This window comes from Cebidichthys violaceus, unplaced genomic scaffold, assembly GCF_023349555.1.
Source record: "Cebidichthys violaceus isolate CVI_PGR_0920_01 unplaced genomic scaffold, fCebVio1.0.p SCAF_6, whole genome shotgun sequence".
In the NCBI taxonomy this organism is placed as follows: Eukaryota; Metazoa; Chordata; class Actinopteri; order Perciformes; family Stichaeidae; genus Cebidichthys; species Cebidichthys violaceus.
The window spans coordinates 13,768,784-13,784,951 of NW_027176816.1; the positions used below are offsets into that span (position 1 = coordinate 13,768,784).

Genomic DNA, 16,168 nt, shown 5'->3' on the forward strand with positions numbered 1-16,168 from the left:
CCAACATCTCCAAAAAGAACAGGCAGGTTTCAGAAAGGGTAGAGGTTGCAACAATCACATATTGACGTTACGTAACATCATAGAGCAGTGCAGAGAGGCAGAGGGAAATGTATATAAACTTTGTTGACTTTGAAAAACCATTTGACTCCATTCATCGTGAAAGCCTTTGGCGTATATTGCGGCAGTGTGGGATCCCTGAAGATATGGTTCTTGTGATCCAAAGTTTTTATACCAATTTCACATGCAGGGTTGGAAACAGTATGCCAAAAAAATGAAATTGAATGAAACGAATGAAAAGTGAAAACAGGTGTAAGACAAGGATGTGTGATCACAGCTTTGCTCTTCAATATTACTATTGACTGGGTAATGAGACAAAACTGAAGACCAAAATAGAGGCATTCGATGGACACTCTTTTCATCACTTGAAGATCTAGACTATGTAGATGATCTTTCTCTTCTTTCACATACTCATCGGCACATGCAGGAGAAAACATCCCGCCTCAGTGATTTTGGTCAGAAGATTGGCCTGAAGATCAGCAAAAAGAAAACTGAAGTGATGACTCTGAACATTCCAAATCCCTCACCAATTCAAGTTAATGGAGAAGATCTTCCCAAAACTGACGAGTTCACATATTTGGGCAGCACTGTCACAATGGGGGCACAGATAAAGACATCAGGAATTGTTTTAATAAGGCAAGGAACGCTTTCAAAGTACTGAATAACATATGGAGGTCACAGCAGTAACCATCAAGACTAAACTCAAATTGTATCAGAGCTGTTTTTTATTGTATTGTATGGTTCTGAATGCTGGATAATGACACAAGAAGACCTCAACAGACTATCAACCTTCCACACAAAGAGTTTAAGACGAATACTGCACATTTTCTGGCCAAACACCATTTCTAATGAAGAACTGTATGACAAATGTCAACAAGAATGCATGGAGACCATCCTAATGTGAAGAAGATGGAGATGGATAGGACATGTGTTGAGAAAAGCCCCTGCTGATTAAGGTTGTCACGATACCAAAATTATGACTTCGATACGATACCTGTCATAAATATCATGATACCCAATACTTACGATACGATACCAGAATTCGATACAATACCACAAATACGATATGATACCACAAATATGATACGATACTGGTATATTTATCTATAATAGTAATAAATAAAACATCTGTATGGTTCCCTTTTTTACCAGCTTGTTCCTGCCCAGCTTTTTGAACACTTAACAAATGGCATTAATATTAGTATTAGCCTACAGAAAGGTATTAATGAAAACTACATGGTGCCATCATAGCATTGATTATACACGGCTATGTAGACAACCTATTGTCCGTATCTGACCAGATGACTACATAGTTCCTTCCATAAGTATGAGCAATTGTAGAGTGCAAAAAATAAACCTAAAGCTATGTGGGATGGGTACATTAAAGATGGACACATAATTAAAGGGCAATTTCTCCCTTTAATTGAAAAACAACAATGAAAAACATGCCACGACATACTATACACCAATACACACATGCCATTAAACTATGGTCTGTGTGGCTTTGAAACAAGTTTTACAGATGGGTCTCTGTATGTCAGTGGGCTTTCCTTCACTGTCTGCAATGTAGCCAAAGTACTTCCAGATTTCACTTCTGGCATCTTTTTTTCCAACAAGCCGAGGACGGTCGGCAAAAGCTCCTGCACTTGATGCCATGTCTCCCCTGCGATCACTCACTGTGAGTGAGCGCTGCCTGTTGCGTGTGTGAGCGCTGGGCAGCCCCGTCCCCTTGCAGTCAATGCGTGCAGGCAGCATGACAGGGAGCGGAACAGTGAGTGCGCTCTGATCGCGAGCTATTTTAATGAAGTATCAATACTAAAAATAAGCAAAATCGGGCCGTTTTTAAAAATACGGGTAGAGCGGTACCTTTTTAGTATCGATACACCGTGCAACATTACTGCTGATATTACAAGAACAGCCTTACATTAGACACCAGAAGGGAAAAGAAAAAGAGGCCGACCAAGAAACACATGGAGAAGAACTGTGGAGAAGGAGATGCAGAGCCTAAACCACCATGGGGCACCATCCAGCGACTAGCCCAGGACAGACGGGAGTGGAAGACTTTTGTTGCTGCCCTACATGCCAGGAGGCATAGAGGGCAATGATGATGACTGTCCTCAGTGTCGGCAACCCACCTGACACATCTTGAAACACATACCAGGTCTCGTTTCTCGTGCTTTGAGAATGTCAACATTAATCTCTATACAACACGTCTAAACTGTGACGCAGACGGTGTAGACAGCACTGTGGTTTAAAATGAACTTGAAACACTCATCAGAACCTAGTGAAACAGACAGCGAGTCTGACGCAATGACAACTAGTTGTGCTGTGGCTCTGTCACATTTCCTCAGTGGTTCCAACGTGAAGCATGTTACAAGTAGCAAACCAGAAGCTAACCATCTAGATTTGGTGCTTCAGCCAGGTTCAGGTTTACTGCTATTAGATTTTGTTTGTCCAGGTCAGTCTGACCTCGTGTTTTCTGGCCTGTACAGACATCCATCACAGATAGAGCAGCAGTTTTTACCTCCGTGCCATCAAATTAAATTGCTGAGTTGAATGAGTACATCAGTACATAATGCACATTACATGGGCTTAATACAGGTTCATTGAGCCAACAAGAGGCCAGGGATGAGCTTTACACTATGCTGCATGACCATATCAGACTGTTGGATGCAGGAATATTTCAGGATGCACACACAGCAGAGTCTTACAGTCAGGATTATGGTTTCATCTCAGACCGTCCGATTTTATCCGTATATAAATGGGACAAACCAGCTCATGAAGTGGTCAGAACACACAAAAAAAAAAAATCTGGGGGAAATCTGCAGACTCAACCGCTAAATGGACTGTGTGGAAAAGACCCGGTCTAAGAGACTGAGGGCTCTCTCTTACACCTGGCACAGAGCAACTGTCTTTGCTAGTTTGACTGACAAAAATGTGGCAAGTGTTACGGAAAAATCTGTCTGTGCGATGAAAGAAATCATTGCAGCAGTACCGGTGCAACACAGCTTTGTGATGTTCGTGGTGAATCAAATGCATTGTTACTCTACAGCGCGGCTGGGCTGAGAGGTAGAGTGGGTTTTCTTCCTATAGAAAGATAGACGGTTTGATCCCCAGCTCTTCCAGTCCATGTCGATGGGCAAGACACGTAACCCCAAATTGCTCCCGAGGGCTGTGGGTGTGAATTAGTTCAGTTCTGATGCACTTTGCATGGTAGCCCCTGCCATCAACCTATGAATGGGTAAATGATGACAAGTAGTGTAAAGCGCTAGTTTCTAGTGGTCGAACGACTAGAAAAGCTATACAAAATGCAAGTCTATTTACCATTTACTTGGTACTAGTAGACAATCTTGCCATTTACAGTCGGTGTTTACAGCAGTAATGTTTGGCCGAGAACTGCAAGGAGAGGAAGAGCGAGTGAGATGGTGCCTGCAGGTGGGACATGTGACCCATAAAAACATTGATTAAAGACTGTGGCGGCCTGCCAAAGTCTATTTTGTACCTGCAGTTTCATAATGAACCAAAATAATTTTACAATGCTGAACAGGTGGGCTGGCTGGTGGGCTGGCTGGTGAGCTGCGACCGGCTTTTTTTTCAGGTCAGAAAGTGACTTGCGGCTCCAGCAGCAATTACAGCACCCCTCGTCCAGACTGTGTAGCTTCCCAAAGCTGTGAGCTTAATGCTGGCTGCTCGCTCTCACTGCTGCTGCCATGTCTGCAACACACTCGGCCCGTGTTCAAACATGAACAATGTATCGTTTACCGTGCTTTGGGAGTGGGACTCTTATCATGATTAAATTGTTTACTGGAGCACACTGTAGGGTACAATAATTGGTAAAATTAAGTAATACAAGAAAGTCCTGCACACATGTGAACCATGGATCAATGACAGTTTACCTTCACCATCACAGTATGAAATAGTTTTACTGACATCGTTATCCGCCAATGTTCAGTAAAATATGCGATTAGGACATCATTTATGCTTTCTGTTGGCTGATCTCTGATAATGTTACGGAGAGCTGGTAAAGTGGCTAATGGACAACAAACAAAGGTTCCATTCAGTTACATTGTGATGCGTTCAGGCTCTGTTCGGTGAAAATCAGTATTGAGCGAAGGTAAATCATAACGTTATCATGATGTGTTCACGTGTAATCTCGTAGAATGTAGCGTTGGTGAGAGATAAATCCAGTTGTTTGAAAATGTTGTTGAGAGATCGTAGAAAAGTATGAAAGTATAACTGTTATAACCTGTAACCTTTTGAATCAACGTATAACCATTGAACCTATTAACCTTTTTACTTTTTGATAGAAGTGATTAAACCTATAACTTGCTTTACTTTTTGATAGATATGATTTAACATATAAACTGCATATATGCCTTATATAAAGTAGTCACTCTAACCTTATACACTACTTCCTCGTCTGAACAGGATCAAACCAGTTACCTTCTGTGTCTGACTTAGAGAGAGGAGGCTTCATGTGAGTTACTCATTAGCCTGAAGGAGGTGCAGCTTTTTAGCAGCATAAAAAGGAGCAGAGAATCTGTGAGTTTGGGCTTTTTTTCCCCCAACTAGACTTAGGGGTCTTACCCCCCTTAGAAAGTATTATGCCTCATAGCAAAATCAGTGAGAACTGATAAAGAGGAAAACTCCGTATAAAAGGAGTGTTAAACTTATTTCTTGTAACACAGAAACTGTTTCATTGACTTGAAATTGTTGTATGTGATTGTTGTGCGACCAACCTAAATAAAAATCCAGCCTTACATTTTGAAAGAGACTGAAACCAAACAACGTATTCTGGTCCTGAAAAACAATTTAACCCTCTTCCCCTGTCCGTTAATGGTGTGATCAGAAGTGACGACTGAAGCATGCAGAGGAGCTTAAGGTAAGTACCCTGAGTGAAGACTTGGCAGTGTTAGTCATAAAATGGTGAGAATGTTCACAATAGGCAATAGTAAAGTACAGACGAAGTACATAACTATTACATACAGGGTGTTAGGGTTGCATCCCATTGAAAACGCCTAGGGCTTCACCGTAAAAGAATTTCAAGACGACAATTAATCCGAAATCCTAACGATTTAGCTACGGGGTGAGATAAAAGGACGAAGGTTTTGTTCCAACACCTCAAAAAGGAAAGTATATCCTTGCAGGTGGGACAGCCGACGGAGTGACCACCGTGTTAGGTGCGTACTACTTCCCCGCCTAGAAACGGGGCAGGCGCCGCTCATGCTTCAATGTTTTCACAGCAACATAAATAGATATTAGAGGGCACTATAACCTGTTTACACTAGCTTCAATAATCATTAAAACTACTAATGACAAGATTTGTTTTATATCAAAGAAAATACAATCATTCATCTCCTAATCAATTGAATTGTGTGCCTTACTGAAAAAAACACTATAAACTATTTTAACAAAGTAAAAGGATAACATTTAGAATAGTTGAAGGTTTACGGACTTCAGAGTGGTTGGTCATGAGAGTGGTCATAATCCGTTGCACCACTACTACTTAATTTACGGTAGGCCTATATCATTGGATTATAATTATGTATGTATTAATGTCTACATCACTTTAATGTTGCAGCTGGTGAAGGAGAAGCTTATTTGAACAACTTTATATACTTAATTAGGTTATGTACAACTTAATAATACATCTTAGTTAATTAGTTGATTTATATTTTGTATTAGTATTGTATCAGTAACTAGTAACTTATATTATCAAATACATGTAGTGAGGTTAAAGTACAAAATTACCTAAAATTGTACTTGAGTAGCCTAAATGTACCTCGCTACATCCACTGCTAGAGCCAAAAATTGTTTACAAAAGCACAACGTTCTTCATTGATCTGCCAAATTTTGCGCTCATATTGCACCTCATATTGTAAAAAACAATCTTTTGGCGGAGCATACCCCCAAAACCCCCTAGAGCAGGGGTCACTAATAGGCGGACCACAGCCCAGATCCGGACGCAGACGCTGTCCTATCCGGGCCCTAGCCTTTACAGCACTCGGTCAACAGTCCAGGAAACACACCGACCAATTACATGCATTGTAAATCATCTCACATGACGCCACTCAGCCAATCAAATATCTGTATTCTGAAACGCATCGTCAGCCAAGTGAGATTTGCACACAGACGGGGAGAGAGAGAGAGTGAGCAGTGGCAGAAGTAAATCGGAGAAGTTTTAATTTCTGTATGATATGAATTTTTCACACACACACCGTCATGCATAGCCGAAACAACTGCTGTCACTCTTCAACAGGTAGCTAAATATATTGTTCGCCGCTATGAGCGCTACGATCGGAGCTAGTTGTCTTAAGTGTATTGAGAGGGAACCCTAATCATGGTTATAACTTTATAACAACAATTAACAACCCACAACTAACTCTCTTTAACAGGGCAAAACACCACGACACAACAGTTTGTGACACATAAACAATTTGTAACACTAATAATTGTACATTTATACAATTTCACCGCCGAACTGCATGCTGGGTACAGCTTGCTAGCTAGCCCGTTAGCTATTCTGTTAACAGCTGGGAGAGGCTCCTTTCGCTACAGTAACGTTACATTAAAGAACAGAAAAGAGCGATGCAGGGTGAACAAAGAGAGACCGGAGATGCACCAATAGAGTCTGTGCCCAAGAGAGGAGCTGTGTCTGCTGTTTGGAAGTGTTTTGGTTTTAAAAAAATCTGATGTTTTGCGAGTTTGGAGCCACTGTTGTTGCCGCTGGTGGTAACACGAGCAACTTACGTCACCTCAGCAGAAAACTGGAGTTATTTTCATGTTTGTAATATATGCAATCTGAAATTTACACCTTGAAAACTGCAAACCTATCAACGTCATGTTTTTATGTTTGTTAAATTCTCAGTAGCGATAACTAAATGATATGCTTATTATACATATTACAAACAAAAACACTTAACCAACTTTTTGTTGGGTATTTTGGTTAGACACATGCAACGCTGATTACCTTGTAACATGTGTGGTATTTGTTGTAAATGTACGTTGCTACATAGAGGATGATAAGAAGCTTTCTTTTAAGAAAGTTCTTTTTTGTGTATTTTTTTTTCCGATGGAGCCCTTATTTTACTTCAAAACGGAACAAAAGTAGGATTCTGTAGTGACTAACCCTGCTGTTGAACTCCCTTCCTCCTCATCAAGGACTCCCAACGTGTTTACGTTTTAGGTGCTGAATCATTTTAGGTGCTTTTTTTTTTATACTCAAACATCTCCGCGACTTATTGAGTGGCGTAATAATCGCGCGACACAACAAATCAATAATAAAATTTGTTGCCAACGCTTTTAATAACCGATTTTATCGATTCGTTGTTGCAGCCCTAGATATTATTGTAATGTTCCGGACCTTTGCACAAGGAAATTTTCTCAATCTGGACCTTTTGGATTTTTAATTGAATACCCCTGCCCTAGAGCAGTGGTTCTCAAATGGGGGTACGTGTACCCCTGGGGGTACGTGAAGGCACTCCAGGGGGTACGTGAGATTTTTTTTAAATATATTTAAAATTAGCATCCATTCATTTCCTGAAGAAAGTAGAGCTGTGGAGAAGGGCCTCTGCACAGGTGGATTTCACCTGCTTTCCTCAGGTGGAGGATGTGGACAGAGCTCCAGTCAAGTTGGTCATAGTGGGACATTTGACCAACATGATTCAAGATTTTCATTCCTACTTTCCTGACATGGAGGAGAAATCTGCACAGCTGGATTGGGTCAGAAACACATTTGTCTTGTCCGAAGCAAACGGAAGCAAGCTACCTGTCACTTATCAGGAAAAACTCCTGGAAGTGTCATCTGACCGTTTCCTCCAGATGAAGCCACATCCACACTCACACAGTTTTGGGTCTGTGAGGCAGGAGCACCCTGACCAGGGACAGAAAGCTTTGGAGCAGCTACTACCCTTTGCCTCCACATATATATGTGAGGCCTCCTTCTCTGCAATGACTGTGATCAAAACAAAGCAAAGAAACAGACTGTGCCTGGAGAAGAGCTTGATCACAGCAGTTGTCTCCCTGCCACCAAGACTGACAAAGATCCTCAGTGAAGCACAAGCTTCTCACTAAAATGTAAATGCAAAAGCACTCAGTTCAATGCAACAATGCAATCTTCAGTGTTGACAGTTTATTAAATCAGACACTGATGGCACAGTGCTGTGTATTTTTTTCAACCAAAAATGCTTTGTGCTGGTTAGGAGGTACTTGATGGAAATAATATTTCACAGGGGGTACATCACTGAAAAAAGGTTGAGAACCACTGCCCTAGAGGGTCCCCTCCAGGTCCGCCAAACAGCGTCTCACTAAATCCTGTCCTACACTGTGGGGACGCTCTCTGCCACAGACAGCCTTCTCTGGCCTATCCTCTGTTGGAATGTCTTCGTCTGTGAGGCAGCCTGGGAAGAGAAGGGGGCATGCTGCATCTTTTGACGCAGTTCTGCTGATACAGACAACAGCTTAGCAGGACTGTGCAGCCGGCAAGCAGTTCATGATCTGCTTTAATCTTCTTTTCAACTTCATTGTTGACTCCGTCCTTCTGATTAGCCCTAGCTAAATCCCAGGACCCGCAGTTTATTTTTTCTCGCTCCCACCCGCAGCAAAGTTAAAATAACACACTCACTGAATCCCAATGCCATCCATTAAAGCACAATGTGGCGCACACACACATTGCCCTACGTCACACATTGATGCAACTTGAAGACCATAGCCTATTGCTCCTTTTAAAACACAATCATTCTTAAAGTACAATTACTAATATAGGATATTTTACCGTTTTCACCAGCAGGGTATAACAATTTCTAGTATTGATATACTGTTCAACTCTACTGGCAACCTGCCAAAAAGTGCAGTATGGCTATGTACACACAGTCATGACAACAAAACATCTGAATGTGCAGGAAGGAAAGAATTGGGTATAGACAGACAGAAGGCATGGCCTCAGTTTCAGCCAGCCCTGTGAAACTCACATTAAGGACAAAGATCTTTTTCAAACTCACATTCTTGTAGACCTTGAGCACCACTGGTGATGGGTGGAAGTCCATGTGGTAGTCATCCACCAGCACATGAAGCTTCCTGATCTCCTCTGACATGGCATTGGACACCTGAACATGAGCAGACAGCAGGAGTGAAAACTTTCCCTCTGTTGAACCAAGTGAAACAGAACTTGAAAATAAACTTAATATTGAAGTTGTTTTTTGACTAAACAAGTTTTGACTTTTATTTGATAAGTGAGGAAATAATTAGATTCCACAAGTGCATCATTTCACAAATCACCATTGAGATTCAGGAACTAAAGTCCAGCTGTTTCAACGCAGCTGCTGAAAAGGCAGGACATGTTATGTTGTCATGTTGGGGTTCACCTGTCTCTCCACCTCCTCAGTAATCTTCTTGATCTTGGCTTTACAGTCCATGGTCAACAAGTCCAGCTGCTTGTCTATAAACTCCAATCGGTCCTGACGGTCCTCTTTGGTCTCAAAGCAGTAGATTCTACCAACACACACACAGCCGATTGCCATTTGATAACGCTGTACATTGAAGATGGTGTCTTTGTTACAATTAAACTATTTATTTGAATTATTTCTCCAATCATCCCATCTCTGGATGAAGAGTGTTTAGAGTCCGAACTAACCGTCAATAATGCAATCCAGATGTAATTTAACAGTGTAAAGGCATCTGAGGGCAGATGATCACATTTGTTTCCAGTCTTTGTTTCACATATTGTCTCAATCCATGCACTTGTACAATTTCCTTTTAATACCTGACTCACCTCTGCTCTTGTGCAGCAATGTGTACAGAATCCATAATGCGGCGCAGGGCTTCAGAGATCTGTTTGGCCCTCACTGTGTGCTGCTCAAACTTGGTCTTCACCGCTGACTGGGAGATGCACTCCTACACACACACACACACACACACACACACACACACACACACACACACACACACACACACACACACACACACACACACACACACACACACACACACACACACACACACACACACACACACACACACACACACACACACGCCAACAATCCACACATCAACTCAATGGATGGGCTTCCTGACTCACTGCATTCACAACTCAAAGTCCAACTGAAAGCAACTTTTGATATCTGGATTATTTTGTAACTTTACACAAGGAATAACATACAACAATTGCTCAGTCAGAAAGTGTCGTGAAATAAAAGCTAAATAATAATAATAATAATAATAATAATAATAATTAAAGCTGCGAGCAGCGAAGAACGGGCCCTCGCCTCCTCCAGCACATCGGGGGTGCCGGCGGGACACTAACGTGTGCGTCCGAGAACGTCTACGACCGTCGGACAACGCACCTACGAATCTGATGCTTTTTTTCTGCTTGGACCGCGTGATGCTAGAAATGATGCTATGCAAATAATCCACTGCTACCTTTATCTGCTGTGTGGCGCCACAGAAGACCCGCAAACATGCATTATGTTGCTCTATATGAACTGGAAACCAAATTGTGTAAAAGTCATGTAATTCGGATGCTATTTGTCAGAAAACGCAGATTTCCTTTTGCCAGCAGGTGGCGCTGTGAGTATTACTGAAAATTAGCTTGTAGACATCCTCAGGCCATGAGTGTTATCAAGCATGTGGAGTTTGGGACTGTTTGGAACAAGTCCGGATGAGTTACATCAGCTTCTTAGGTGGGGAATCACGTAAAGTAGGCTAAGCCATTCCGTCAAACGTAAAGCTTTTGATAACTTTTAATCACAAAGGTCTTGAGACTGTACTGACCAAATTTGAAGTGGATCCGACAAAGTCCCTAGGAGGAGTTCGTTAAAGTATAGCGACTAAAAGTAAGCCTAAATCTATTGAAAAATGACACAAAAATCAAAATGGCCAACTTCTGGTACATTTTAGAGCATGGTCCTAAGAGAGTTATTTTTAAGTCCCTCTGAGATACATAATCCTACCAAGTTTCATACAGGTACCTCAAACGTAGCGCTGGGGCTACTCTTTTGAAATATTGTAGGGGGTGCTATGGAGGCAATTTAAAACGGCCAAACCAAACACCCATATAAAATATGTCCTCCCATTACCTATACCACATGTGTAAAGTTCCATGAGTTTTTGAGCATCACAAGCCACTGATCCATCGGCCTACTTTGTCATGGCGAATGATGCGTTGCCATGGCAACAGCGTTCAACGAAAACTCACAATATTCATGATGATGCATCATCAACGTGTTAAGGCTATCTTTACAACTTTTCAGACTGATCTGGTGAACTGGCTAGGAGGAGTAAATAAAAGTATAAAATATGACATTTCCTTTTGCCAGTAGGTGGCACTATGAGTTATTGAAAATTTTTCAATTGAAATGTGCTAAGAGTTGAAGTAGCATCATGCATAAGAAATTTCGTGCAGATTGAATATTGTACCTTGGAGTTATAACAACTTCTTTTTTCCCGGCCAATGAGGCAAAATGGCCGCCCCGCCACGTCAAGGTTCTTTGATGAAAACTCTAGCTTTTAATAACTTTTCATCACAAAGGTCTTAAGAGCATCCTGACCAAATTTGAAGTCGATCGCATGAATTCTCTAGGAGGAGTTCGTTCAAATACAAAGGCTGAAAACGCGAAAAATCACCAAAAAACTGAAATTGAGTGAATTACTGTAGCGCCCCCTATAACTTGAAAGGACTGAAAATTGAAGGGGATGTTCCGCCATGCGATGGGCACATATACTGCAAATTTTGGGACTTTAGGATACACAGTTGAGAAGTTATATATATTGATAAACAAGCCACGCCCCAAGAGGTTCATTGGTCCGTATCTTCTTAACGCTGTAAGATATCAACAAGCTTTTGATAACTTCATGTGATCTAGATCCAATAATGAAGCACAGCAAATTTGGTAGCAATCGGACTTAGCATGTAGGAGGAGTTGTGAAAAATGTGTTTTTCACAAAATTCAAGATGGCGGAAATTTTTTCCAGGCGGACCTTAGGGGTCTGAGAGGCTTTTTTTTTTACATCGAGCGGATGTGGACATCTGTGTTGAATTTCAAGTAAATCGGACATACTGGCTGAGGGGCGTCGCCGGTCCGACTTGTAGGGGGCGCTACAGAGCCATTTTTTTTCACACAAATATACAACCTATATCATACCTCAAGTTTCACCAGACCTGACAAGACTGCAAAATTTGGTGAGTTTTCATGCATGACAAGTCCCCAGAAATGCTCCCAAAAAGGAAAAATAAAAATCAGAATAATAATTAAAGCTGCAAGCAGCATTGATCGGGCCCTCGCAACTTCACGCACGTCGAGGGTACTGGCAGGACTCTGCTTGACGTGGCAATACATTTCTGTGATCGTCAGACTCTGGATGACGCGGGCATGCATTTCAGTGACCATCATACACTGAGTGCACGAGTTAAACGGTATTTCTTGGTACTGGCAGGACTCTGGGTGACGCAGCCATACATTTCTGTGACCGTCAGACTCTGGATGATGCGGCCATGCATTTCTGTGACCATCATACACTGCGTGCACGAGTTAGATGATTTTTCCTGCGTCGACCAGCAGCGTAGCAAGATCATGTTGCCAGGTCTTAAGCCTCAAATGTTTTAAGTGTACCTCCAATACAATCATAGATGTAAGCCTGTTAAGATCTTTAAGAAAATGAATGTGCGTGAATGCACTTCAATGTTTGAAATGTAACAGACTGTCAGTTTACTGTGACGAAGTTCAACTCCCTGCAGTGTCCTACTGATTGTATTTGGACTTACATGAAAGTTAACAGAACAGCAGTGTCATTTGTTTTTACTTGAACACTTTAATTTGACACTGTTTTCATTTTAAGCTCTTCTGTAACTTTAGATTGTAGTGTGAAGCATTCATTGTAACATTTAACCTGATTCTCATGTAGAAGCTCTAGACAGATCATTTATACTAATGCCCACTGACATGGTTTGAAAAACACTGTTGATTAACTTTTGTTCTCCAAGCATCTTAGTTTGCACATATTTAGATCAGAGAAGTCTGTTTCTCATGGTGTGCCCACAAACCCTGTTTGGGACGCTGTTATTATAGAATTCTGTTTACGTCCGTGGTTGCCAGTAGGTGGCGCTATGACTATGAGTTAATATTGGAATGCAGAAGTCCTAAAATCACGACAGCAATCAAGCATGTCAAGTTTGGGGCAGTTTTGACAAAGTAAGGTTGAGTTACAAAAGCTTGATGGATGATGGCGAATCATGTAAAATTGCCGCGACACCAAGTCCATGTTATCCGATGAAACATCAAGCTTTTAGTAACTTTTAATCGTTAAGGTCTTTAGGTTGTTCTGACCAAATTCTAAGCTGATTGGATTATTTCCCAGGAGGAGTTCGTAGTGCAGCACCTGGAAAAGGAAATAAAACCACAAGAAATTCATACAAAATTCAAATTGGCTGACTTCCGGTTGGGTTTAGAGCATGGACCCCTAAGACTTTTTTTTAAGTCTACATGTGATACACCTGCTTACTTAATTTCATACATCTAGGTGAAACGTACTGCGAGGGCTGCATCGTCGAAATATTGTAGGGGGCGCTATCGAGCCGAGTTGCCACTCTGAAGCATTAAAATCACATCAGATAACTACATTCAGGATTTTAAATGTGTGTGACAAGTTTGATTTTGTTTTGAGTATTTTTAGCCCCTCAAAAACACCTTTGTTTTTCATGGCGAGGAATGCGTCGCCACGGCAACGGCATTTCACGAAACAACAAGCTTTGAGTAACTTTTAATCACAAAGGTCTTTAGATTGTTCTGACAAAATTCTAAGTTGATCTGATTAGTTCCCTGGGAGGAGTTCGTTAAAGTAGAGCGCCTGGAAATTGAAAAAACGACACTAGAAATTCAGACTAAATTCAAAATGGCTGACTTCCGGTTGGGTTTAGGGCATGGCCCCAAGAGACTTTTATTTAAGTCCACATGTGATATATGTGCCTACCAAATTTTGTTAATCTATGTGAAACGTACTGCGAGGGCTGCTTCGTCGAAATTTTGTAGGGGGCGCTATTGAGCCGATTTAACACTGATTGAATAAAATCATATTATAGAACTACATTTTGGCCTTGTGATCTGTGTGTCAAGTTTGCTTGTGTTTCGAGCTTTTTCAACCTCTCCAAATGACCATCGTTTTTCACGGCGAAGACTGCGTTACCACGGCAACGGCGTTCGACGAAACATCAAAAGCTTAGAGAACTGGCATTATGAACTTCTTACATTTGTGTGGAACAAATTTGATGTTGATCTGATTTTCCAACTAAGAGAAACAAGCCAAAGTATAAAGACTTTAACTTACTGTTGCCAGTAGGTGGCGCTATGACTATGATTCAAAATTGGCTTGCAGATGTCTTCAGGCCTTGAGTTTAATCAAACATGTGAAATCTGGTAAAGATCTGATGATGCGGAGTCGAGTTACATCAGTTTATTCGTTCATGGCGAAGGATCAAAATTCGCAGAGCCGCCACATCGCCACGCTTCGACAACTTCCTACAATTTTCACAAAAAAGCATTATCAAGGTCTTAAGGCTGTTGTGACAAAATTTGAGAGGGATCCGATTAATCTGTGAGCAGTAGGGTGTCAAAGTACACAATCTATGACTTCCTGTTGCCACTAGGTGGCGCTATTACTATGATTCTAAATTGTCATATACATGTGTTCAGGGTCAGGATGTTATGACATATGAGAAATTTGGAGCAGATTAGGCAATGTACAGCCGAGTTACAACAACTTCCTGTTTCATGGCGAATGGTGTTTTTTTGCTGCCACGCCACGGACACATAGTTCGATAACTTTTTGATCTTTGAGTATCGTTTCACTGCCAAGGTCTCAAGAGCATACTGACCAAATCTGAAGGCAATCGGGTTTAATCTCTAGGAGGAGTTCGTTAAAGTACGGCGCCTTGAAACGGTCCAAAAACGTCATAAAATTCAAAATGGCCGACTTCCTGTTTGGTTTAGGATATACCTCATTTTGACTTTTTTGTACGTCCCATCACGTTCCACATACCTACCAAATTTCATACAGCTAGGTGAAACCCAAAGTTGGGGCAACTCTGTAGGGGGCGCTATCGAGCCAAAATGTCATGCCGCAGCTGGACACCCCAATAATACTGGACTTTTCACCACGATTGAATTTTGTGCCAAATTTCAAAAGATTCCCAGTATCCCAAGCACCTCCTTTTTGCGATGAAACTGGTACGATAATAATAATAATAATAATAATAATAATAATAATAATAATAATAATAATAATAAAAAACATTAGAATAACAATAGGTCCTCCGCTCCGACTACGTCGGTGCTCGGGCCCTAATAATAATAAAAAACATTAGAATAACAATAGGTCCTCCGCTGCAGAAGACCCGCAAACATGCATTATGTTGCTTTATATGAACTCGAAAGCACATTGTGTAAAAGTCATGTAAATCGGATGCCAGTTGTCAAAAAACGCAGGATTACTTTGGCCAGCAGGTGGCGCTGTGAGTATTAGTGAAAATTAGCTTCTACACATCCTCAGGCCATGAGTGTTATCAAACATGGGAAGTTTAGGAGCGTTTAGAACAAGTCCGGCTGAGTTACATCAGCTTTTTTCATGGGGAGTCACGTAAAATAGCCGCCCGCTACGACTAAGCCATTCCGTCCAACGTAAAGCTTTTGATAACTTTTAATCACAAAGGTCTTGAGACTGTACCGACCAAATTTGAAGTGGATCCGACAAAGTCCCTAGGAGGAGTTCGTTAAAGTATAGCGACTAGAAATAAGCCTAAATCTATTGGAAAATGACACAAAAATCAAAATGGCCGACTTCCGGTACGGTTTAGAGCATGGTCCTAAAAGACTTATTTGTAAGTCTCTCTGAGATACATAATCCTACCAAGTTTCATACAGGTACCTCAAACGTAGCACTGGGGCTGCGCTTTTGAAATATTGTAGGGGGCGCTATGGAGGCAATTTAAAATGGCCAAACCAAACACCCATATAAAATACGTCTTCCCATCACCTAGAACACATGTATAAAGTTCCATGACTTTTTGAGCATCCCAAGCCACTGATCCATCAGCCTACTTTTTCATGGCGAATGATGCGTTGCC

General features: G+C 41.4%; 1 protein-coding gene across 3 annotated transcripts in view; it reads right to left on the bottom strand.

Annotated features, from left to right (window-relative positions):
- The window catches only part of mfn2 (mitofusin 2), a 42,551-nt gene that overhangs the window by 9,574 nt on the left and 16,809 nt on the right, over positions 1-16,168 (bottom strand). For all 3 annotated transcript variants that reach the window (XM_068732601.1, XM_068732602.1, XM_068732603.1), the window contains exons 10-12: positions 9,827-9,948; positions 9,420-9,546; positions 9,057-9,161 (exon numbers count right to left, since the gene is read on the bottom strand). In XM_068732601.1, coding sequence (XP_068588702.1) covers positions 9,057-9,161; positions 9,420-9,546; positions 9,827-9,948 — 354 coding nt within the window. The remainder of the gene's footprint in view (positions 1-9,056; positions 9,162-9,419; positions 9,547-9,826; positions 9,949-16,168) is intronic.